The sequence below is a fragment of the Mastigoproctus giganteus genome, chromosome 6, assembly GCF_048544385.1.
Source record: "Mastigoproctus giganteus isolate SK-2022 chromosome 6, ASM4854438v1, whole genome shotgun sequence".
In the NCBI taxonomy this organism is placed as follows: domain Eukaryota; kingdom Metazoa; phylum Arthropoda; class Arachnida; order Uropygi; family Thelyphonidae; genus Mastigoproctus; species Mastigoproctus giganteus.
Window position 1 is genome coordinate 221,709,261 of NC_143580.1, and position 26,207 is coordinate 221,735,467.

Below are 26,207 nucleotides of genomic sequence, written 5' to 3' on the forward strand. Positions count from 1 at the left end.
CTTATATCTGCCATAGGCTTCTGAGTCGCTTGATAATTTATATGCATCCCATGCATTTTTCTTCTGTGTCAACAGTCTCATTAGTTATTTGATAACCATTTGGGCCTAAACCTTAAACAATATTTCTTAATAGGTATGAAACTTTTAGTAGCATCCACGATTAATTCATTGAATGCTTCCCACTTAGAATTTACTGTTGGTAACATCGTCAGTTGATCCCACTGTACAGAATTTAAAAACTGTCTGAGACCACCTTTCTGAAAGCAAAAACCCTTTCCTTTACCACTGATGGAAGTAAATCCCACATCAGTAAACTGTGATCACTGCCACCTAGTTGTTCCTTTATTTGCAAATTCTTAATACACGAATGATCACTGCTGATAACTAGATCAAGAGTATTACCCTCTCTGGTTGCCTCTCGAACATGCTGCTGCAGAAAACAATCATCTAATAAATCCACAAAAGTCTTACTAGTGTGTGAGTGACCAACCACAAGTTCCAGTCAATATCTGGGAAGTTAAAATCCCCCATTATAAGACATTCTGATTTACTAGCCCACTCTATTTCTCTGTGCAATTGTTCATTGTTCTCATTCGAGCCATTAGGCCTATAACACACTTCTACTCCTATTAAAGCACCATCTATGTCCACCCAATCATTAAACTGCTGTTCGCCATGTCTTCGGGCTTTTCAACATGATCAGTATTGACTTAGTTGACCATCATGAATAATCAATCCACATTTTTTGAAATAGTTGTAATAACTTCATTCCAGACACTTAAATTCACTCTTTTTCCTTTTTTTTTTTAGAATTCTTGAAAATTAAATTAGTTTAGAGACAAGACAAGAGCACTAGATGACATGTTCTCATGACTCCGGGATGTTGAAATTTAAATCTCTTATCACACAGCATCACCCATGCTGTATTAGAAAACTATATTGTTGTCTGAAATTCTTTGTGCAATTAGAACACCTCACAATAAACAAGTTTCAAATTGCTTTATATAGTGATATACATTATTTAAGGCAGATTAAATAGAATTTTGGGACAATGTCAAGCTTTAAAAAGTGTAAAAAAATTAGGTATCATGCAATTCTATTAGGACCCTAATTGGTTGACAACACTGATTTTCAAATTAAATTTGCATCAATTTATGATTTGATAGAGGTTAAAGAATCGGCTTTTGGTAATAACAACTACATGCCTATACTAGAGATCTAGACATTCTAGTGGGGGTGGAAAATTACCCCCCCCAAGATGGCTTATAAGTTACAACCTTCTTTTAAGTGTCAATTGTATTTGGTCAAAGATGATAGAAGTAGTAGAATACTATAAGTTCCAATAAGCTTTTTTATTTAGAATTACCATAAATAATAACACATATATATACAGGGGTATATATGTGTGGAAAAATCGTGGAAAATATGTTTCCATGATTTTTTTAAGTTTGCACAGGCTGGCAAAAATTTACGTGAAGTCAAATATTACATAAGTCAGGATAGTGGCTGTATCTACAACTTTGTTACCACAGGCAATCAGAAACATCACCCCATGCTTTTTGAAAACTACATGTCCTAAGCACTATTATAAATAGCTTAACTACATATGAGACCAAAAAATAACAATTATTTGTGCTCATATCCCAAAAAAGTTTAAATTACTGGAGCTCTGTATTGATTGTACGAATTGAGTTTCCTTCCTTTTAGGATGTTTATGCAACTTGAAAGTTATACTGAAATGTTTCATGGCTTAATAATAATAATGCTTGTACAGTAATAAATGTAAAAATTCCAGACAATTTTCAATCTAATAATTTATATTATAATACTTACCCAATAATTTATCATTTTTAACGAACATTTCTAGTAAGCTAGATAGTTCACCTGGACTGATAGTCTTCCCAGACTGTTCTAAACTTTTTTGTAGAATGTAAAAGGAAAAAAAATTAGAAAAAACAAAACATTAATGCACAGATTTTTAAATAACTTATATGGATATATATATATATATATATATATATAAATTGGGGCATGATTTTATTTAAATTTTTGTGGGTGATTTTTATTTGTATAGATGCATTTCAGGCATTATGGCTCGACTGTCTGCTTAGCAACTGGGGGCTAGCAGTTGTCGGTTAGCCTATTGTTATATGTTTGAATTTAAAAGAAAATATAAAGTTAAAAGAATTTTTAAAAGAATGTTATACTAAGATTAATTACATTCATTCACATGGCTCATCTTTCCGCTACTTCCTCAGGGCACAGCAGATACACAGCAACATTATCAAAAACAAAACCAACATAATTATATGAATCTGTAACAACCAGGGATATATACTAGAAGCACTAGTAAAACTAAAAGCCAACATAATCAAGAATAAAATACTGAATAAATTTATCAGATTCCATATAAATGCAGCCATCCAAGCCAATCTAAACCAATATCACCCAGGCATTAACCCTAATAGGCTCAGAGAGCAACTTTTTTGGCCCTATTAGACCCCCAGGTTTATTGCACTCAGAGAAGGCTCACTGACTAACCACACTGTAACCTGGATATCCAAATTCATACCCTAAAAAGTAAACAACAATAAATACAGTTCACAGGCTGACCCAGACTGGATTAACTACTTACATATCCCAAAACACTAGACACAAAAGCCGAGACTGACTATACCATAGAACAATTAACTGGATAATTATATTGTAAACAAAAACAATGCAAATATGCTTACACTTCACCCACCTACAGTTTAAAAATCAAAATGAAATCCAGGGCACCATAAAGATAAAAATCACTACAGTGGGAGGATGTAAATACGTATATAGTTATCACACTGGGCATAAGTTGGCTGATATGCTGCAGAAAGGTTATACCAGTCCTTGCCCAGAGGATAGCATTACTTATTTAGTATTAGTATTTAGTGTTATATTAAAATATGACCCTATAGGCATTTTTACCACTAATCCTAAAGAACTATTACAAATTTAATTCTTAATACCGGCAAAGAGTGAACCCTTAGACCTAAATAAATAAAATAGTTTAATTAATTATATATATATATATATATATATATATATAAAAAAATTTACAATCACCGCTAAATAGACCAGAGGGCGCACCCCAACTACCTATAAAATCGGCAGATGAGCTGCCTTAAGACCTTTTCATACCGACCACAGTAATCACAGGTAAATGTCTATTGTATTTTGTACTGATGCATACCAGTTGGGCTTTGGGTCCCAATCGCAGTTTACTGTTAATACCAGGCTTTAACTTAAATTTTTCAGATACTTATAATCAGAATACTTAAAAATAAAAACTAAATATGATAATGTATTAGTAAAACCATTATTGGGACAACAGAAATGGGTATGCACGAGACATTCATTTAATATTAGCTATCTGTCCCCTCACAACCCGAGGGAGTAGCGAAAGGATGCAATGTGAATGAATGTAATTAACCTTAGTATAACATTCTTTTAAAAATTATTTTTGCTTTATTTCCTTTAAAATTCAAACATATAACAATAGGCTAACTGACAACTGCTAGGCCCCCAATTGCTAGGCAGACAGTCGGGCCATAATGCCTGAAACACATCCCATACAAATAAAAATCACCCACAAAAATTTATATAAAATCACGGCCCAATACTATTAGTGTGCATATAATGTATAACTGATTGCAATAGCATTTACGCCACATTAAAATGAAAGTTTAAATAGTTTATCCAGCACAGAGTAAAAACTTAAAACACACACACAGTCGAACTTGGTTATAACGAGCAAGGAAATAATGAGATCACAGCTGTAACAAGCAAAAAGCCATAATGATTTTAATCTATTCATATTCCCATACAATCGCTCACTGTTATAACGAGCATACCACGTGGATATACTGTACAAATTTTGGTAAATGTGCAAACATTAATCTGTCTGTAATCAAGTTAAAAGGAGATTAGGTAAGTGAAGGCATATTATGAGAAATCTTTGGCAGAGGATGCTAAGAAAAACAGCAAGGATTTCTTTACAAACTCTAAAAGGAAGGGTTGAATCAGATTTGTCACTTGATATTGATGGTTCGACTGTTGATGATCCTTCTCAGATAGCAAACAAACCGAATGAATATTTTGCATCTACCACACGAGCAGTTATTAAAGAAGGAAAATACCAGAAGTTTATCAAATTGTAACAGGGTGCTTAATGATTTGGTAATAACTGAGAGCAAAGTGGAGGAGAAGTTGTTGAAGTTAAACATAAGAAAGGGATCTATCCAGTTATATTAAAGGAGGCAGCGAAGGAACTAAGCAAACCTTTAGCCCAAAATTATGAGATAATCCTTGAACTCAGGGGAAATTTCCATGGATTGAAGATGTGCAAATTTATCCCCAATTCATAAAGGGGGATCAAAGGGTCACAAGTAATTACAGACCAGTTAGTTTAACTTCTGTTCCGGGTAAAATAATGGGGTCAATGGTTAAAGATGCATTGCAGGATCATCTAGACAAGACTGCAGCAATAATTCAGACACAGCATGGGTTTGTTAAGGGAAAGTCTTGTCTGACAAATTTGACTGGATACTATGATGTTTACAGGTGCCTCTGTAGCCAGGTGGGCAGGAGCAATAGTGCATAGCACACGCTTCTTGATTAGACCAGGGTTCAAGCCTGTGATCACCAAATACGGAGGAAGCGGAAGGTCAGGGAATGACCACTGCATATCCCCAGCCCAGATAAAGGGTGAGAGTAGGCATCAGGAAGGGCATCTGGCCGTAAAAAGTGCATGCCAAAACAATAAAAAAAAACGCTGACCCCCATATATAATGGGAAAAGGCGAGGACAAAAAAAAAAAAAAAAAAAAAAAAAAACACCTGTGTTTACAAAGGAACTGGATGCAAAAAATAATTTTGATATCATATACTTGGATTTCAGGAAAGCTTTTGACACTCTTGCAAAGGGAAGACTACTGTACAACCTGGAGCAGAATGGTATTAAGGGTAAGTTACTACAATGGATAAAAGGTTGGTTGAGTAGGAGAAGACAGAAAGTGGTAATTAATGGACACTGCTCTTCGTGGACTAATATTATTAGTGGAGTTCCACAGGATTCGGTGTTGGGCCCACTGTTTTTTATATTTATTAACAATACTGATGAAGGTATACCAGGCTTAGTGTGTCGAAGTGTGCAGATAACAAAGGTTGGCAGGGTTGTTAACGACAGTAAAGACAGTATGCTACTCAACTGGATCTAGTCAAGTTGGGCAAATGGGCTGAGAAGTGGCAACTGAAGTTTAACATTGAAAAATGCACAGTACTGCACATGGGTAGAAGTAACCCCAGAGGTACATGCCAATTGTGTGGTACTCCACTTAAGGTGGTAGAAAATGAAAAAGACCTGGGAGTAATTGTGCAGTCAGATATGAAGTTTTCTGAGCAATGCAGACAGGCAGCAAGAGCAGGTCATGGGGTATTGTCAATGATATATAGTAATTTTGCTAGCAGGGAAAAGGATATGATTATCCCTTAGTATAAGGCCATGCCTTGAGTACTGTGCACAGGTCTGGAGGCCTCGTTTTAGGAAGGATGTAGATTTGCTTGAGCATGTACAGAGAAGGGCAACAAGATTGGTGAGGGAACGTGGTGGCGGGGAGGGGGGGAAGCTTCTTACCAAGAGAGGCTTAAGTTCTGCAAATTGCAGCTGCTGGAAACTAGGCACCTGCGAGGTGATCTAACTGAAGTGTTAAGCCCTTGAATTGAGCATGCTGAATTCTGACAGGATTCTTCCGCTTGCTCAGATTATGAACCTAAGGAGCATAAATTCAAATTGAGGAAAGATAGTTATAGAATAGATGTGCGGAAATTTGCCTTTAGCCAGTGGGTGGTTAATTGCTGGAACAACTGCAGCTGCCCAACTCAACGCCAGACCCCAAACTCCTAATAACTCCTGGGCAACAAGCAACACAGTGGCAATCTCCAAGGCAGAATGCACTGGTCCCAAAGGAACTAGTTATTGTTGGTGACTCTACTGTCAGGGAGACGGAGAATATATTGTGTAAAAAGGACAGGTGGAACAGGGTATGTCTGCTAGGGGGAAAAAGTTGATGACGTAAAGCATATGTCATCTTTTAAGGGCACAAAAGGTGATATTGTTGTACACGTTGGCACCAATGACATTAAGAGTAGGAGATCTCCAGATTTACTTAACAAGTACAGGTCAATGTTGCAAAAGAGTCGTGAATTAGGGTTAAATTTGAAAGTGTCTGCAATTCTGGCCTGACACGATAGGAGGGAGTACACAATGAGAGCCTTGTCAATCAATTCAGCCCTGGAGGAAATGTGCAAGGCTCAAGGGGTAAAATTTTTTTCAGCCTGGTCTGTGCTTCTTAACAGGAGAGACTGCTTCTATAGGGATGGGACACACTTAAATAGAAATGGTGCAAGAATATTTGCTGATGTTATCGAGGCAGTGTTAGATTGGGTCGGAAAACTGCTAGCTTGGGAGGATTCACAGACTAAAAGGTTAAAAGTAGTCGCAGGCAGAGGTGGGTGAAGGTGATTATTGCACAACTTCTATTAGAAAAAGTAGAGACCTGGAGCAAGGGGTGCTGGGGGTTTCAGGGACTGATGGCAATCATCGTGAAACAGGTGGGTATATCGGTTGTGTTAGGGTAACTAATAATAAGAATTGGAATATGTATACTTGCATGTATACCAATGCTAGAAGTATAGTAAATAAATTTGAAGTGTTGGTCAAGACATCAAAGGCGGATATTGTTGGGATAGCAGAGACATGGTGTCACACAGATAAAAGGAATGCAGAACTGAATTTGGGGAGTACAATATGTACAGAAAGGATAGACAGGATAGGAAGGGAGGAAATGTTATGCTGTTAATTAAGAAAAACAAAATCAAAGGAAGTGCATCCAGTTGATATAGATGAACAGTGCACTGTTGAGTCAGTTTGGTGTGACATAAGCACTGCAAAAGCAAAAATAAGAGTAGGAGTGTGTTATGGGCCTAATGACTTGAATGAGTACAATGAACAATTGTACAGAGAAATAGAGTGGACTATAAATCAGAATGTCTTATAATGGGTAATTTGAACTTCCCAGATAGTGACTGGAACTTGTGGGTTGAGCACTCACACACTAGTCAGACTTTTGTGGATTTATTGGATGATTGTTTTCTGCAGCAGCATGTTTGAGAGGCAACCAGATAGGGTAGCACTCTTGATCTGGTTATCAGCAATGATCATTCATGTATTAAGAATCTGCAGATAAAGGAACCACTTGGTGGCAGTGATCACAGTGCACTTATGGGGGATTTACTTAAAGATATAACACCAGGGGTAAAGGAAAAGGTTTTTGTTTCCGTAAAGGTGAGTACAGTGGTCTCAGACAGTTTTTAAATTCTGTACAGTGGGATCAACTGACGATGTTACCAACAGTAAATTCTAAGTGGGAAGCATTCAAGGAATTAATCGTGGATGCTACTAAAAGTTTCATACCTATTAAGAAATATTCTTCAAGGTTTAGGCCTAAATGGTTATCAAATGAACTAATGAGACTCGTGACACAGAAGAAAAATGCATGGGATGGATATAAATTATCAAGCGACTCAGAAGCCTATGGCAGATATAAGCTAGTCTTATATCTGCCATAAAGGAGGTTAGGCAGGCGAAGGCAGCTTACGAGAAATCTTTGGCAAAAGATGCTAAGAAAAACAGCAAGGATTTCTTATATAAACTCGAAAAGGAAGAGGATGAATCTAATTGGTCCACTGGATATCGATGGTTTGGCTGTAGATGATCCTGCTCAGATAGCAAACAAACTGAATGAGTATTTTGCATCTACATTCACACATGAGGAGTTATTAAGGTTTGAAAATGGCAGAAGGTTATCAAATTGTAGCAAGATACTTAATGATTTTGTAATAACTGAGAGCAAAGTGGAGGAGAAATTGTTGAAGTTAAACATAAGAATGGCACCTGGGTGGATGGGATCTATTCAGTTATATTAAAGGAGGAGGCAAAGAAACTAAGCAAACCCTTAGCCATAATTATGAGAGCATCCTTGGACTCAGGGGAGGTCCCCACGGACTGGAGATGTGCAAATGTATCACCAATTCACAAAGGGGATCGAAGGGTGACACGAGTAATTACAGACCAGTTAGTTTAACTTCTGTTCCGGGTAAAATAATGGAGTCACTGGTTAAAGATGCATTGCAGGATCATCTGGACAAGACTGCAGCAATAATTCAGACACAGCATGGGTTTGTTAAGGGAAAGTCTTGTCTGACAAATTTGATAGGATATTATGATGTGGTTACAAAGGAACTGGATGCAAAAAATAATTTTGATATCATATATTTGGATTTCAGGAAAGCTTTTGACACTGTTGCGCATGGAAGACTACTGTACAAATTGGAGCAGAATGGTATTAAGGGTAAGTTGCTACAATGGATAAAAGGATGGTTGAGTGGGAGAAGACAGAGGTGATAATTAATGGGTGCTGCTCTTCGTGGACTAATATTATTAGTGGAGTACAACAGGGTTCAGTTTTGGGTCCACTGTTGTTTTGTATATTTATCAATGATATTGATGAAGGTATATAAGGCTTAGTGTCAAAGTTTGTAGATGATACAAAGGTTGGCAGGGTTGTTAATGACAGTAATGGCAGTGAGCCACTGCAACAGGATCTAGATAATTTGGGCAGATGGGCTAAGAAGTGGCAACTGAAGTTTAACCTTGACAAATGCAAAGTGTGGTACTACACTTAAGGTGGTAGAAATTGAAAAAGACCTGGGAGTAATTGTGCAGTCAGATATGAAGTTTTCTGAGCAATGCAGACAGGCTGCCAGGGCAGGTCATGGGGTTTTGTCAATGATATATAGGAATTTTGCTAGCAGGGAGAAGGAGCTGATTGTCCCTCTGTATAAAGCAATGGTCAGGTCGTGCCTTGAGTACTGCGTACAGGCCTGGAGGCCTCATTTTAGGAAGGATGTAGATTTGCTTGAGCGTGTACAGAGAAGGGCAACAAATTTGGTGAGGGGAATGAAAGGATCCTCTTACCAAGAGAGGCTTAAGTTCTGCAAATTGCAGTGGCTGGAGACTAGGCAACTGCACGGTGATCTGATTGAGGTGTATAAGGCCTTGAATGGGTTGAGCACGCTGAATTCTGATGGGATCCTTCCACTTGTTCAGATTACGAACCTGAGGGGTCATAAATTCAAATTAAGAAAAGAGATATGTAGAATAGATGTGCGGAAATTTGCCTTTAGCCAGCGGGTGGTTAATTTTGGCTGATGCTGTATAAGCTCATACACTTAAATAAATTCAAGCAAGAACTGATCAAACTTTTAGAGGGAATGGTTGTGCGATTTTTTTTTTTTTTTGACTAATGCTACATAAGCTCATGTGCTTGCTTTCTTGGATAATGCCTCTATTACTACTACTACTACATTCTTAATTACTCAGGTAGTCGAAAAACCCTTGGAATTCTTGGAAAAGACAAAAATGTAAAGGGTGATTTAGCCTTTATGATCACCCACATCGGATTAGCAGCCAGTTTGTGACCTTGTCGTTTTGGGAACGGGGCCCATACAATAGTATACAATAGTGCATTCGCGTTCTGCTTGTCACATTATCCTATTTACAGATTGTCTTGTGTTCACTGAACCATAAATTTATTTCGGGACTTCCAAAAATTTTGGAAATGGAACGTCTAAGAATTTTAGAAATGGGACTTCTAAGAACTTTGGATGCAGATCACTTTACTGTCATTTTAAAGTAAAACCATTTAGAAACGTATTCTTCCTTTGGAAACATGTCTATTAACAAAAGAAGTGGCTCTCAATTCTCAAAAAAGTCAAAATTATTTGCGAGTTAGAACGTGGTGCAAAAAATGTTGAAGTGTGTAAAAAGTTTTCTTTGTTCTCTTTAACAGCATCGACATTGTGGAAGAATAAACATATTTACATATCAGCACTGGAAAAGAACATAATCGAAAAAATAAATAAATAAATAAAAAAAAATTTATCAATGCCTCAATGGTTTATTACAAAAAGAAGTGCTGTATTTTCAATAGACAATCTGATCTTGAAAGCTCAATAAACAATTTTGTATGTAACAAAGATTGGCTGGATCGATTTAAAAACCGAATACAATTTGTATATTAATACAAATAATATGTAGGTATATACTAATATTATTTTTTTCTCTCTAATATTTCTTTTGTTTTTTGAATCTATCTTTTTATCAAGTTATTGAGAATTTAAAAAAATAGGAGGTAGATTTAACTTATCACTGATATAGTGAGTAATGGTTATAACTAGGAAATTTTGTCGGTCCCTTGATGCTCATTATAATAAAATTTGACTGTATACAAGAAATTCATTAATTCTGAGGTAGTCTCTTTAAATCTGTACAAGATTTCATGTCAATAAAATTGACACTTTACACAGTCCATTCGTCATATTTTTAAATCACTGTTTTACCATATGCTAAATTTATTTTATTAAGCAATTAATTTTCACTTTAATGACCTAAGTCAAAAGTCTTAGTATACAAGCAAAAAAGTTCCAAGAGTCTCAAAATAGAGTATGAACCAGTGTTATCTCAATTTTCCTGCAATATTTCTTTTTCTTCTTTCTATTAAATATTCACATTTTAAGGAAACATTTCAATCACCACCACAGTTGAAGCCTTTCCTTAAATTAAAAACTGCAATCACATAATAGTTTAATCAAACATAATGTACTAAATACATTCTGTTTCCTTAAAAATGTCTGCCACTCAGACTTTTTCTTATCTTATTTTATCTGCACCAAATCTAGAGCAGACTGGTCAGTTAGTGTGGGTGGAAATAGCAGACTATCTGATTCTTAAGGTTCACAGAAGCAAGCAGATAAGTCAAAATTCTTGCCAAGGTTTACCAAAAAAAAGTTATTTAAATCTGTTATCATTCTGAAATGGTGTTCTGACAAAATGCAGGAAAGCAATGGATCTACTGAATTTAACTTAGAAAACATTTTAACCTCAAAATAAACACAGAAAATTAATTCTGTTAAAATAGTTATAGGGAAGGTGATGTGGCTGTTCTGCTTCTATGAATCTAACCACCTCTGTATCAAAAAATAAATAAGAATAAACACAAAAGTAAGATTAAGAACAGAAGGCCCAATGCAATACTCACCTCCCAAGGAGTGAACACATACCACCTCATCCAAAGAGATGCCCACCCACTTCCCCACAGCATGAGTACCATTTAAATTCCAAATGCAATGGAACCATATCTCATTATACAGAGTGCATTTCAAAAGTATATACAAAAAATTTATGGGATTTATTCTAACAAAAAAAAAAAAAAAAACCATATAAACTGTCTGAAAATACTGTTTTTGAGTTATTGCATTAAATATTGCATAAGTTATTGTATTTGAATAAGCACTTTATTCTGTTCAAATCCAGAGTGGGTTGACTGTTTTTACAACCACATTCCATTCATCCACAAATACAAAACTTTCTCCCCCTTCCACCTAATCGATCTGAGTGAATAGGTATCATTGAGCTAAACCTACTCTCTCTTTCCAAGGCTGCTTAACTACACCAGCTCCAAATTAAGTGACTTCTAAGAATCCCTCCAGTCTGTAAGAAGATTTGAATTCATGTATATCTTGTACTACAGAGTGCAGTAAGTCCCTGAATTACGTAAGCCCGAGTTTTGGGCTTACATAAGTCAGGAACTTAATATCAACTTGTGTAAATTCTTTTTCACTCTTTTTTTTTTTTTTTTTTTTTAGGATTGTAAAACTTAAAACAGTAAAAAAGGAAAAAAAGTAATCAATAACGGTGAACATGTCACACACAAATTGCACAAGGAGATACAGAGCAACAAGTTTACTTACAAAGCATAAAAAATAGGAATAAAGAGAAGATTTTGAGAATTTGTTTTTTATATGACTGAAGGTTTCAATGAAGGGGACACATTTCGTAATAACGTCAAAACCCACAGAATTACAGCTATCGGTATTGTCACAAATGCAATAAGATCGAGTTTATGGCCCATTTATAATAGACCGCATTAACAGAAATGCCCAATAAACCGGAAACTGCAAATTGTTTTTACTGTTTTATGTATTTTACTAAAGCACATTTCTGGACCTCCAGAAATGTGCTTTAGTAAAATGTGAGATTGCATGAGGTGATAATAGTGTGTTTCCGCCTTAACCCTGTGAAGTTCTTTACAGAAAATTTAATTTTGACCATTATCATGGTGCCGACTAAGAGAATAAGTGACGACAGTACTAGTAAATCTACCAAGAAAAGGAAAGCGATCCAATTTGGATCAGAAAATTAAAATAATAAGGATGTATGAAAATGGTAAAACATTAAAAAGTATCACATGAAATTTAGATTTGTCAGTGTCAACAGTGAGCACAATAATAAAGGACAAAGACAGAATACGAGAAGCAGCAAAGGGATCAGCATCAATGAAGTCAACTATAATAACCAAGGCTACGAAATACGTATTAGTTTTTACAGTACAATAACATGTGTTTTACCATCCTTTATGGTTTCTTTTCTTATGTGCCACTCTGGCTACTTCACTGCTGTACCCAAATAAAGTTTTTAATTTAACTAATTAAAAATATATAGCTAATTTTCTATGTATATAACCAATATATATCTAATTAATTGAAAAATGTATAACTATTTTTTTTTTCCCTGAGGATATGTGGTTTTTATAATTTTGGCATATCACAGATATAGTAGCAATATTTTATTGGTTATTAACATAAAACTTGACTTATGTAAGAAGTCCTGGAACGTATCTCTTACGTACACCAATGAGCCAAAACATTATGACCACCTACCTAATATCATGTTAATCCTCCATGTGCAGCCAAAACAGCTCGTACCTGGTGAGGCATGGATGCTACAAGATTTCTAAATGTGTTTTGTGGTATCTGGTACCAATACGTAACAAGCGTCTCTACCACAAACCTGTAAAGTTTGTGGTAGAGACGCCGCTGATTGCAGTTGCTGTTCCAACACAAACCACAGATGCTCGATGGGATTGATGTCTGGGGAATTTAAAGGCCAGGGCAATACCTGGAAGTCTTTCTCATGTTCTGTGAACCAGTTTCGAACATTCCAGGTGGTGTGCCATGGCACATTATCCTGCTGAAAGACAGCACTGCCAGAGGGGAAGACTGTTGCCACGAAAGGGTGTACCTGGTAGTAGTGGTAGTAGTAGTGGCATGTGATGCAAGAAAGCAAATGTATGAGCTTATGCAGCATCAGCCAACAAAAAAAAAAAAAAAAAAAATCACACCATTCTCTCCAAATGCCTGTCCAGTTCCTCCTTAAATTTATTCAATCTATCAACTTCCACAACGACAGATGGAAGTTTGCTCCAGCAATTAACCACCCGCTGGCTAAAGGCAAATTTCCGCACATCTATTCTACATCTGTCATATCTTGATTTGAATTTATGCCTCCTTAGGTTCCTAATCTGAACAAGTGGAAGGATCCCATCAGAATTCAGCGTGCTCAACCCATTCAAGGCCTTATATACCTCAATCAGATCACCGCGCAGGTGCCTAGTCTCCAGCCACTGCAATTTGCAGAACTTAAGCCTCTCTTGGTAAGAGGATCCCTTCATTCCCCTCACCAATCTTGTTGCCCTTCTCTGTACACGCTCAAGTAAATCTACATCCTTCCTAAAATGAGGCCTCCAGACCTGTACGCAGTACTCAAGGCGTGGCCTGGCCATTGCCTTATACAGAGGGATAACGACCTCCTTTTCCCTGCTAGCAAAATTCCTATATATCATTGACACAACCCCATGACCTGCCCTGGCAGCCTGTCTGCATTGCTCAAAAAACTTCATATCTGCCTGCATAATTACTCCCAGGTCTTTTTCATTTTCTACCACCTTAAGTGTAGTACCACACAGTTGGTACGTTTCTCTGGGGTTACTTCTACCCATATGCAGTACTTTCCATTTGTCAAGGCTAAACTTCAGTTGCCACTTCTTAGCCCATCTGCCCAAATTATCTAGATCCTGTTGCAGTAGCACACTGCCATTACTGTCATTAACAACCCTGCCAACCCCTGTATCATCTGCAAACTTCGACATTAAGCCTGATATACCTTCATCAATATCACTGATAAATATACAAAACAACAGTGGACCTAACACCGAACCCTGTGGGACACCACTAATAACATTAGTCCAAGAAGAGCAGCACCCATTGATTACCGTCCTCTGTCTTCTCCCACTTAACCATCCTTTTATCCATTGTAGCAACTTACCCTTAAATACCATTCTGCTCCAATTTGTACAATACTCTTCCATGCGCAACAGTGTCAAAAGCTTTCCTGAAATCCAAATAAATGATATCAAAATTATTTTTTGCATCCAGTTCCTTTGTAACCACATCATAATATCCTATCAAATTTGTCAGACAAGACTTTCCCTTAACAAACCCATGCTGTGTCTGAATTATTGCTGCAGTCTTGTCTAGATGATCCTGCAATGCATCTTTAACCAGCGACTCCATTATTTTACCCGGAACAGAAGTTAAACTAACTGGTCTGTAATTACTCGTGTCACCCTTCGATCCCCCTTTGTGAATTGGGGATACATTTGCACATCTCCAGTCCGTGGGAACCTCCCCTGAGTCCAAGGATGCTCTCATAATTATGGCTAAGGGTTTGCTTAGTTGCTTTGTCGCCTCCTTTAATATAACTGGATAGATCCCATCCACCCCAGGTGCCTTTCTTACGTTTAACTTCAACAATTTCTCTTCCACTTTGCTCTCAGTTATTACAAAATCATTAAGTATCTTGCTACAATTTGATAACCTTCTGCCATTTTCAAACCTTAATAATTCCTCACGTGTGAATGTAGATGCAAAATACTCATTCAGTTTGTTTGCTATCTGAGCAGGATCATCAACAGTCGAAACATCGATGTCAAGTGGACCAATCAGATTCATCCCCTTCCTTTTAGAGTTTATATAAGTAAAGAAATCCTTGCTGTTTTTCTTAGCATCTTTTGCCAAGGATTTCTCGTAATCTGCCTTCGCCTGCCGAACCTCTTTTGTCACCCGATTACAGATTAACATATATCTGCCATAGGCTTCTGAGTCGCTTGATAATTTATATGCATCCCATGCATTTTTCTTCTCTGTTACGAGTCTCATTAGTTCATTTGACAACCATTTAGGCCTAAACCTTAAACAATATTTCTTAATAGGTATGAAACTTTTAGTAGCTTCCACGATTAATTCCTTGAATGCTTCCCACTTATAATTTACTGTTGGTAACATCGTCAGTTGGTCCCACTGTACAGAATTTAAAAACTGTCGGAGACCACTGTACTCGCCTTTACGGAAGCAAAAACCCTTTTCTTTACCCCTCATGGTAATTAAATCTTTAAGGAAATCCCACGTCAGTACACTGTGATCACTGCCACCTAGTGGTTCTTTTATCTGCAAATTCCTAATACATGAATGATCACTGCTGATAACCAGATCAAGAATATTACTTTCTCTGGTTGCCTCTCGAACATGCTGCTGCAGAAAACAATCATCCAATAAATCCACAAAAGTCTGACTAGTGTGTGAGTGCCCAACCCACAAGTTCCAGTCAATATCTGGGAAGTTAAAATCCCCCATTATAAGACATTCCGATTTACTAGCCCACTCTACTTCTCTGTACAATTGTTCATTGTACTCATTCAAGTCATTAGGCCTATAACACACTCCTACTCTTATTTTTGCTTTCGCAGTGCTTATGTCACACACCAAACTGACTCAACAGTGCACTGTTCATCTATATCAACTGGATGCACTTCTTTTGATTTTATGTTTTTCTTTATTAACAGCATAACACCTCCTCCCTTCCTATCCTGTCTATCCTTTCTGTACACATTGTATCCCCAAATTCCAGTTCGGCATTCCTTATATCTGTCTGACACCACGTCTCTGATATCCCAACAATATCTACCTTTGATGTCTTGACCAACACTTCAAATTCATCAAATTTATTTACTATACTTCTAGCATTGGTATACTTGCATGGTCAGCAATGCTGTTTAGGTAGAGTGTAAAGTGTTCGTTGTCTAACAGCCCCAGGGGTTTCCCCCATCTCCGTGTTGTGTACTCTGTTTGTGAAACACAGAACACTGCAAAGGCCAGAGATTTTAAAAAGTGTACGGTATATGTTTATGTTGTTCCTCTGACCTTTTAGCCGTTGAATACAGGCCTGGAGAAAACCACGTTGGGGATTTTGGATAGACTGTGCTAATATCTGGGATAAATCTCCTGGTGATGTCCCCATTGGTTTCAATTTTTCCAGCGTTCCTGCCACACCTGCTGCATGTGTGCTTGAAATCTCCTCTTCTTCATTTTTTGGTTGTTGGTTAGCTTCAGCTTGAATCCCAAGCAGGTCTGAGACATGCCAGTAGAAAGATGATACAACATTCCAGTTTTCACCAACTTCAGGTCAAGGGGGAGGGCCCCCACCAGGACCTGGAGGGCGTGAGTACTCACAGTGCAGCAGGCACGAGAGATGGAGAGCAGGGCCGTGCATTGAGTGGAATCCAGGATTCGTCATCTTAAGTAGGTGGCAGATGTCAGAGTGCCCGGCGCATGGATGACTGGACCCAGGATATCCAAGCAGAACATCGCCCAAAGCATGACACCGCCACCACTGGCTTGTTTTCGTCTCACAGTGCATCCAGGTGCCATCATTTCCCCAGGTAAACGACGCATACATACCCAGCCGTCCACATGGTGCAACGGGAAATGTGATTCGTCGAACCAGACGACCTTCTTCCAATCACTCAAGGTCCAGTTTCGATGCTCGCGTGCCCATTGTAAGCACCGCCGCCGGTGAACCATGGTTAGCATGGGCACTAGGAGCAGCCTGAGCACTAGGAGCAGCCTATACAGCTCCATTTCCAGCAGAGTTCAATGTATTGTGTGTTGCTCCCATTACTCCCATCACCAGCATTCCAATTACCAGCAAGTTGCGCCACAGTCACCCTTCTCCGGGAGCGCCTTCACTCATCTCAAGCATCAATGAGCCGTGGTTATCCAACACCTCACAGGCAGTTCGTATGTTTTCCCCTACTCAGACCACTTTCAGTAGGTGCTGACCACGAACACCCCACCAGCTATGCCATTTTGGATATGATCTGACCCAGTCATCTAGCCATTACAGTCGTTTGGCCCTTGTCAAACTCGCTTAAGTCCACTGCCTTTCCCATTTGAAGAACAAGAGTAACATTGATTAATGGAGCTCAGTATCAGGTGTTTTTTATACCATGTCCCACCCCACGCTGTAGTTCACCTGCAGTTGCTTCGATTTGCATAACGACTCACTAGTCATAATGTTTTGGTTCATCGGCGTATGTCGGAGACTTAATGTATTTGTGTTATTCCCTTTGGTATGCATAATACTAGTTTGTTTTACTTTGTGTGTGCGTGCGACAGAGAGACAAAGTAATGACATCAACACTTACATTAGTAATAAATATTTTGTACCTTTTCTTTACATCCAGTGCCTTTTCTACATCTCCTGCACTTATGCAGTTTTCTAAAGGTGATTTTCTCTGCTTATCAGTCTGAGTTTGTGGAATTACAAATGGCAACGGCTGGTTATGGCTTTCCAAAAAATTACCTAAATACTGTAGTGTCTGAATAGTTGGCTGAATATTCTCTTCTTGCATGTCTGTCCAAACACCTAACGCTTTTTGAACGTCACCCGATCTTGCTGGGTAAAAAAAAATAAAATAAAAAATTAAATTACTTTAAAACTTCTGTTGTGCTCATTTTTAAAACTACAAAATAAACTTCCTTGAATAATTTTAGTTGATACACTACACAAGGATAGGCACACCCAGTTTTGCACAATACACTTGAAGCATAGCCACATTTTTTAAGTTGTAAGTTGTTCCTTTAGTGGCATGATGCTCAGGTAAACAGAATTGAATTATGAGGAATTTAAGCACTTTATTCTGGCCAGAGCCAAAACCTGTCTTTATTTCTACTTATATTTAATTGATACTTCATCAATGACTGGGATTCTGTCTACATTTTCAACTCAGATACATCAGAACAAAGGGTCAAAAAGCCCTTTGTTCTAATGTGTCAGCATGTATCTGTAATTATTCCTAACTAGAAATAAAGACTGAGTACTTTAAGCAGGGTGAAGCATTTCACAGCCTGCACTCACATAATGGTACACTGAATGGATTTTGACGAAATTTAGTAGAAATTTGTACCATGTGGTATTGTGGACATTAAGGAAATGTTTCACAGTGAGTTGACAAGAACAGTGAAGACATTTTGGAGGATTTGCTTTTGTGAGTAAGTACAAGTGTGTGAGATGTGTATTTCCAATGCAAAGTCTGGTTAGATTGACTTTTTGTGCCAATTCTCACAGAGACTCGAATTCTATGGTTGAAGTTCATGTTTTATTTGAAAGAGTTTATTGTTTGGTTGATTTTGCCAGATTTGTGACTACAAAGTGTTGAGAATCTGTTTTATGATAGGTCTGTAATCAGAATATGGAACTCTGTAAAGCCTTAAGTTTGAATGTACAGCAAACCCCCGTGAATAGGGGGGGGTTACGTTCCTGAGAAATGTCGCGAATACCGAGTTATGGCTCCCATAGTAATAATAAAGGAGTTCCGTTCCAAAGTATGAAATATATAAGAAAAACTAGTCTAAAATTTTGTCTATGTATGTATGTATGTATTATATGTACCTTCATAATATGACTAGGTACATAGTGAGATGCAAGCATATGGCATCGAAATGAAAATAAGAAACAATTTAATATTAAATGTAATATTTATTAGAAATTTCAAACAAATCTTTCAAACCAGCATCTTTGCTAGCTAAAAAACTTATCCCGCCAGTGCTATCACCAGTTTTGCTAAAGTGTTGATAAAGGAGTTTTGCCTTTTCACGAATGATGAGTGAACTTAACGGAATTTTATTTTGAGTTCGGTCTTCTATCCACAGATTTAAAGCCTTTTCCATTTTTTCTAATTTAACATCACGAGTTACAGAGCAAATTTTTGAAGCAATTAGCGCGTTTTCACGGACACTATGGCGGATTTTTTCTTCCGATTTTTTGATTGATCGTACCGTTGACTCATTGATTTTATAATGTTTTGCCACTGAGGAGACACTTTCACCATTAGAAATTTTGTCAAATAACTCAATTTTATTCGCTAATGTCATCACCTTCTTTGATATGTTGACATTTCTCTTGTTATTCGTAGCCATATTTTTGTACGGGTTAGAAAGAACTTGTCCACAATAAAGTCACTTTCGTCCGTTAACACACTTGAAAAAGTCTGTTTTACACTGAAAAACGGTAGATTTATTTATAATTTTTGTAAGCATATCAATTTATAAATTGATAAATTTATTCAATTTATAAGCATATAAATTAAAAGCAAACGACGAAACCTTCCATGACAAGCGCATAACACATACTGAACAAGGATTAGCGAGAAACATCCACGCTCGCGATTTTGTCACCCCTCTCCCCCCCACCCACTGAGCACTGTTTTGACCGGGAAAGAATTTTAGCCACGCCCATGTTTTTTTATGGCGGAAAATATTCACGGCGCTTTAAAATTCACATTTTTTTAGGTTTCATTTTATATTAAATCAGCGATCGTGAATACGCGAAACCGTGAATACAGATACCGCGAATAGTGGAGGTTTACTGTATAGGATTTTTTGCTGCTCAATCAGTGCTTTCATTACCATCAATGCCTGCATGTCCTGGGATCCAACAGAAATTTACTTGCCTTCTTTTGTTTTTGAGCTTCACAAGATGAGCTTGTATCTGGTGAAGAATGGGATGTGATGGAGTCTGCTTTCGTTGGAGAGCATGCATTGCACTTAATGAATCTGTGTATTTGAGATGTTTTAGAAGAAGAGAAGATTCAATGTATTTTAAGGCTATTAGTATGGTGAATAGCTACTGCATACTACTATCTGTTTTATCTGTATATATTTGAAGATATTCTGAGAACTGTGATGAGTGGGCTGCATGCATTTGTTTTATGTTAGGAGTGAACCAGTGAAGCATAAGGCCTCCGTAGCCAAGTGGGCAGGAGCGGGGATGCAGTAGCACACACTCTTTGAGTAGACCGGGGTTCAAGCCCCTGACTGCTGAATACGGCGATCTGCCAACCCGCACTGGACCAGCGTGGTAGATTATGGTCCATTTCCCTCAACATGAATTGTTGAGGAGGCTTCCATCCTGCAGTGGGTTAATAATGGCTGCACTTTACTTTTTTACTTTTATGCTAGAGTGTTTTTTCCCCACTGTAGAAAATAAGTGTCACAGTTAGGCGTGAAAGTCAATTTTATATGTGGGGGAAGAAATCTAGTCTATCCTCAGTTAATTTGGATACATACCACTCTACTTAGAAAGGATTTTTTTTTTTTTTTTTTTTTTGTAGACTGTTTAGATCTCCCTCATCCTTCCAGTTCGATATCTATGATCTATGCTTAAATGCTTCATTCTATAGAAGAGAACATTCATGTTTATTACTATATTATCATCAATTTAAATATTCTGTTAACTATAAATCTGATCATATAATGTACAATGTGCACTTCTCTTATGATACAAAATATTTATCCCAAGAATTAATCAAAGAATTAATTTACAAAAATTAATCACTAAAATTTTTAAGTGATTAATTTTAGCAACAGAACTTAAGTTTATTCATCACTGTTGACAGTCAATGAGTAAATTCCAAAGTTATTTGGCAATGTAGTTTACACGTACTCACTACTCTAAATAAATTATATTGCATAATAAACAAACATTTTCTTAAATTGCAACTCTAAAATATACATTTACCCGACATGAATTTCCATCATTGATTCCAATGTTTTCTAATTAATGTCTTCCTATGGATTTAAGTTCATAGCAAACAAAGCTTAAATAATAATAACAATAATTTTTTTAAAAAAATCAGATATGGGTAGTTCCCGACTTTACGAGTTAATTCGTTCCAGGCACACGCTTGTAAAGTGAAAACTCGTAGAGCGGGAATTTACATCCAATGTTTAGACAATTTTAAAAATAGGCAGTTATGAGCTATAGCGCAATAATAACAATGTGCAAGAGCTCATTGTTATTTTTATTTTTATTTTTTGAAAATTTGCAAGCCCATTGTTGAAATGATTATTTATTTTACAAATGAAGTTCTGAATTTAATTATTGAGTATCGAGAGCAAGAACTATGGTGGAGCGAGCGGGGCCACATCCCCAACATTTTGATGGCACAATCAACCAGTTATATATTTTAAAATTGCTGGCCAGGCACTCATTGGTTTGTTGCATAAGGAGTCATCTTCAGAAATGCTTCAAGAGGGTTTGTTTCCAAGATAATCTTCTCTTTTCTTTATAAATTTCAATAGCATGCAGAAGCATTTTTTAACGGAACACACAAATTGCAACTAACACGATTTGCGCAGAGTAACAAATTTATGAAGATTAAAAAAAAAAAAAAAAAAAAAAAAGAAATGCAAAGAAGATTCTGAAAATTTATTTGCTTTTTATACGATTGAAGATTTCAGTAAAGGGGGAACACATTTCACATTAATAATGTAAAAAAAAACCACACGATTCCAGCTATCGGTATTTTCGCAAATGCAGTAAAATCAAGTTTACTACCCGTTTATAATTGCTTGCAGTAACAGAAAAGTCCAATAAACCAGAAAGTGAAAATTGTTTTTATTGTTTTATGGTCGTTACCTCCAAAAACGTGCTTTAGAAAAATGTCACAAAGTTATTCAAATTTGGTTCTTATAACAGAACATATGGTAATGATGAAAGATAGTGCATTTTAAATATTTTGAATTGGTAACTAATACAATTTGCACTATAAAAACGACCTTTCAGAGAGTTATACAGGGTGTCTCAAAAATATTGGTACAAACATTTAGGTGAGGTAGGTAACATCTAAAGGAATGTGAATCGCATAGGAACACCCATGACCAGAAACGTCACGGGAAAATAGTAGCAGAGGCACAAGAAGCAGAAATGACACAAGACAGTAATTAGTGGCAAACATTTATTTGACATAATTTTAACAATGGAGTACGAGATGGATGCATTTCATGATGTTACAACAGATGCTTGAAGGTTCCACCATGAGACGTGATGCATGCGCGACACCGACACAGCATGGATTGGCAGACACAGTCGAACACACCTGGAGTTTCTTTGACAGTAGCAGCAGGGCAGATGAGTCTTGCCACGAGATCCATTTCTGTCTCCATGGGCGATTCATAAATGATAGATTTGAGGCCCCCCCCCCAAAAAAATTTAAGGCTTGATAAATCAGGCGAGCGTGGGGGCCAGGCAACGGGTCCACCACGGCCAATCTATTGACGCCCAAAACGCCTGTTCAAATGGTCACGAACACACCTTCCATAATGGACAGGTGCCCCGTCATGTTGAAATCAAATGCAGCGTCTCACGTTTGCTGGAACATCGTCAAGTAACCCTGGTAGAACTTGTTCAAGAAAGATCCGATATTTAGCAGAGTTCATGCGAGATGGTAACAGGTATGGGTCGACTAAGCAGTCACCAACCATACCTGCCCACACATTTATTGCGAAGCGATGTTGTGGCGCACGGGGTCACACACTGTGTGGGTTGTCGTGAGCTCACACATGAGCATTGTGCTGATTGAATAAGCCTTCCCGAGTGAAATAAGCCTCCATGGACAAAACATGGGCTGGAAAATTCAAGTCTTGAACACTTTCTTGGAGAAACCACTGCGCAAAAGCCACATGTGCAGGATGATCTTGGGGGAGCAGTAACTGAACTCTTTGGAGATGAAAGGGGGTGTAAGGAATTGTCGTGCCAGGCACGCTATACACTGCAACGAGACAATCCTAAGGCAGAGGCAATGGCACGTGTGCTGGTAGTAGGATTATTCTGGATGGCATTCAACACACTTTCTTCCATGGCGGGAGTTCGTGTCAAACGTGGTCTGCTCACACTACTCCTGTTACCTCTAAATGACCCATAATCGCACAAATTTTGATGCACAGGTGAAAACAAACGATGGTCCAGTACATGTCTGTCTGGGAAGCGTTCTCCATAAATTCGTTCAGCGGCTCGTCCATTGCCTTCTGCTAATCCATACACTAGGTGCATGTCTGCCAGCTCACAGTTCGTATATCGATGCATGCTCTTCGTGTGGAGACTACCGCGCCATCTACCGACTTACGGTGACATTTCCAGTTATGGATTCCTATGCGATTCACATTCCTTTAGATGTTACCTACCTCCCCTAAACGTTTGTACCAATATTTTTGAGACACCCTGTATAAAGAAAATTTCAACTTCCGAGGTCGTGGAACGAATTGCCAAAAAAAACAATGTGTTATTGGGTTCACATTACAATATTTTCACAATGTGATGGTGTCTCTGGAACCGATTAATACGTAAAGCATGGTACATTGTATTGTATAGCTACCCGCATTGTTTGAAATGCAGTATTTATGAATGTTTAACATTAATTTTTTTTGCAATTAATGTTCATATTTTCGATTTTGTTGATACCTGATACGAAAAAAAAAATCATAAATCCAGGAACTTGTAAAGTGGGAACTGCCTGTATTTTAAAAAATGGCATCTTTGTGCTTTAAAACATAAATCTGCCTTTATTTTTTCAGAAATAATATACTAAATTTACATTTAAATGCAAAGTAGAAAATATAAATTAAACAAAAGTAAAGTAAAGAGAGAGTTTTATTCAGTCCAACACTGTAGCAGAAACCAAAATTTTTGTAGACTAATACATATGCAGTGAGCAGTCAGAGAAGAAACAAGGCCCCAACTGCAAAATAAGCAGAGGGCACATTGTAAGACAAACCTTATTTAGAAGATCTTTACAACAGACACTAAACAAGCTCCATCTTATGCTCTACCTTATATTTTTTGCAATTAGGTAATCCATTTCCTCTCTGACTGCTTACTGCACATATTGGTAGATGGCTCTGTCTTCTAACTTTTCAATTGATGCTGGAATTTCCTGGAATAGAAGTCATTAATGTAAAGCAGAGAATTTAAATTAAACAAAGTGAAACAAAGAGAGTTTTACTCAGTCCAAAACTTTGTAATCTTGGGATAAATATTTTGTATCATAAAAGAAGTGCACATTGTACATTATATGATCAGATTTATAGGTAACAGAATATTTAAATTGATGATAATACAGTAATAAACATGGATGTCCTCTTCTATAGAATGAAGCATTTAAGCGTAGATCATAGATATCAAACTGGAAGGAAAAGAACAAGAAAAACGTTTTTATACACTCTCTCTCTTATCTATTGCCAACCTTTCATTGAATAGAAATCCTGATTAGTTTTGCTGAAAGGCTGTTTAACTTTATTCCTTCTACTTTTACTACTTTTACTAGCTGGTACAAATAAAAATCTGAGATGTTTCAAAGGTGTCAAAACTTTAAGAGTTCATTACAATTTTAATAAAAAAGCCTGAATGATTAAGTAAAATTTATGACAGTGGTTGTAGAAGCTTGATAAATGCTTAACAGTACACAATTGTTCTAGTTGTTAACTGCCCTTCTCATCCATACAATATAAGTGAAAAACTGAAAAGCATAAAACTGTCATTTCTACAACTGAATGCAAGTTCAACCTTCAACCTCATCACGTATAATTAAGAATCTTGAGTTTCATTATTGTAAAAATACTTGAAAAAAGCAAATTCAAAAGGCTGAGTGGAATCATCCTCTGATAATAACATTACAAGGCTGTTTTACCAGAATAACAAAAGTGTGGACTGAAGAAGTAACATAAATGATATTGCAAATTGTTTTACTGAATCAGGAATTGTAGGGAAAACCTATAGATGGATCCAGAGCTGACTAGGAAGAGGAACATGATTTTCCATTGTGTTAAATAAACAAGCAATGGGATACATTATTAAACAGCAGCATTGTGAAAAATGGCTTTCTCACCATACTTAACAGCCTAAGGAGAATGAAAGATTTAGATGAAGAGAATGAACAAAGCAAACATGAAAGGATTTTTCAAAACCAAAAGACCATGATGTTTCAAGCACTTAATATAAACAGAAGAGGATTGTGATTACTAGAAAATTCATTGGATAAGATTTATCATCCAGTGGGGGGGGGGAAGGTTTGCTAAACAAGTTCTATGGTCTATACCAGGGATTCTCGACAGGGGCGAAAATTGGTTTTTGGGGACAAAAATATCATGGGTATTACAATGGTTTGTGGCCCTCCAAAGTTCAACCCCCTACCCAACGATATTCTTATTCCTTAATGTTTAATTTCTCTCATTGGGTTTGCTATTCCCATGAGACAACTGATTTTTAACATATAGGTATATTATATTAGGAATGAGTGAGAAATTTGGTAAAAGGAAGATAGTGGGCATGATTTAATTCAACCACCTTTGCTTTTCATAGGCATTTAAATGCCTAAGCTTTCAGATGTAATGCCTCTGCCATTCTTGCCATCCATGCCATCCGTGGCATGGTTTATTTATTCTTTTGTTTCATTGGTCAACATATGAGGCTTGGATGGGATGAGGAAATGTTTCAGTCTATTGTTTCTACTTTCTAAGCAACAATTAGTATTGATTTATCGTTTCCTTGTAAAAGTTGCTTATTTTTGATCCATAGTGCTTTTGTGAGTGATATGGGCTATGAAAGTTAAATGAAAATAGTTTATATATTTTTTATTTAATTCTTTGTAGTTATTCAACCCATCATCAATTATGGCAAGTGACAAAAAGAAAAAGTGTCGACAGTATCTGGATGAATGTCTAGCTTATGGTTTTACTGAGAGCCCATTTGACTCAAGACAGCCTTTGTGTCTTATGTGTAATAGTTCTTTCTCAAATGAGGCTATGAAACCATAAAGACTTTTAGATCACTTAATAAGGAAACATCCTGATAAAGTTAGTAAACATATCGAATATTTTAAAATTTTAAAACAGAATTTTGAGCAACATAACACTGTTGTTACTTCCTTATTCAAGAAGAACAAACAAACAAATGACGATGGAATGATTGCGTCCTATAAAATTGCAGAAATCATTGCAAAAACTGGTAGTGCTCATACAGTTTCTGTTATATGACATACATTA

General features: G+C 37.0%; 1 protein-coding gene across 3 annotated transcripts in view; it reads right to left on the reverse strand.

Moving 5' to 3' along the window:
• The window catches only part of LOC150085010 (leucine-rich PPR motif-containing protein, mitochondrial-like), a 380,604-nt gene that overhangs the window by 74,051 nt on the left and 280,346 nt on the right, over positions 1-26,207 (reverse strand). For all 3 annotated transcript variants that reach the window (XM_090376735.1, XM_090376734.1, XM_090376736.1), the window contains exons 29-30: positions 17,556-17,784; positions 1,834-1,916 (exon numbers count right to left, since the gene is read on the reverse strand). In XM_090376735.1, the coding sequence (XP_090232861.1) occupies positions 1,834-1,916; positions 17,556-17,784 (312 nt within the window). The remainder of the gene's footprint in view (positions 1-1,833; positions 1,917-17,555; positions 17,785-26,207) is intronic.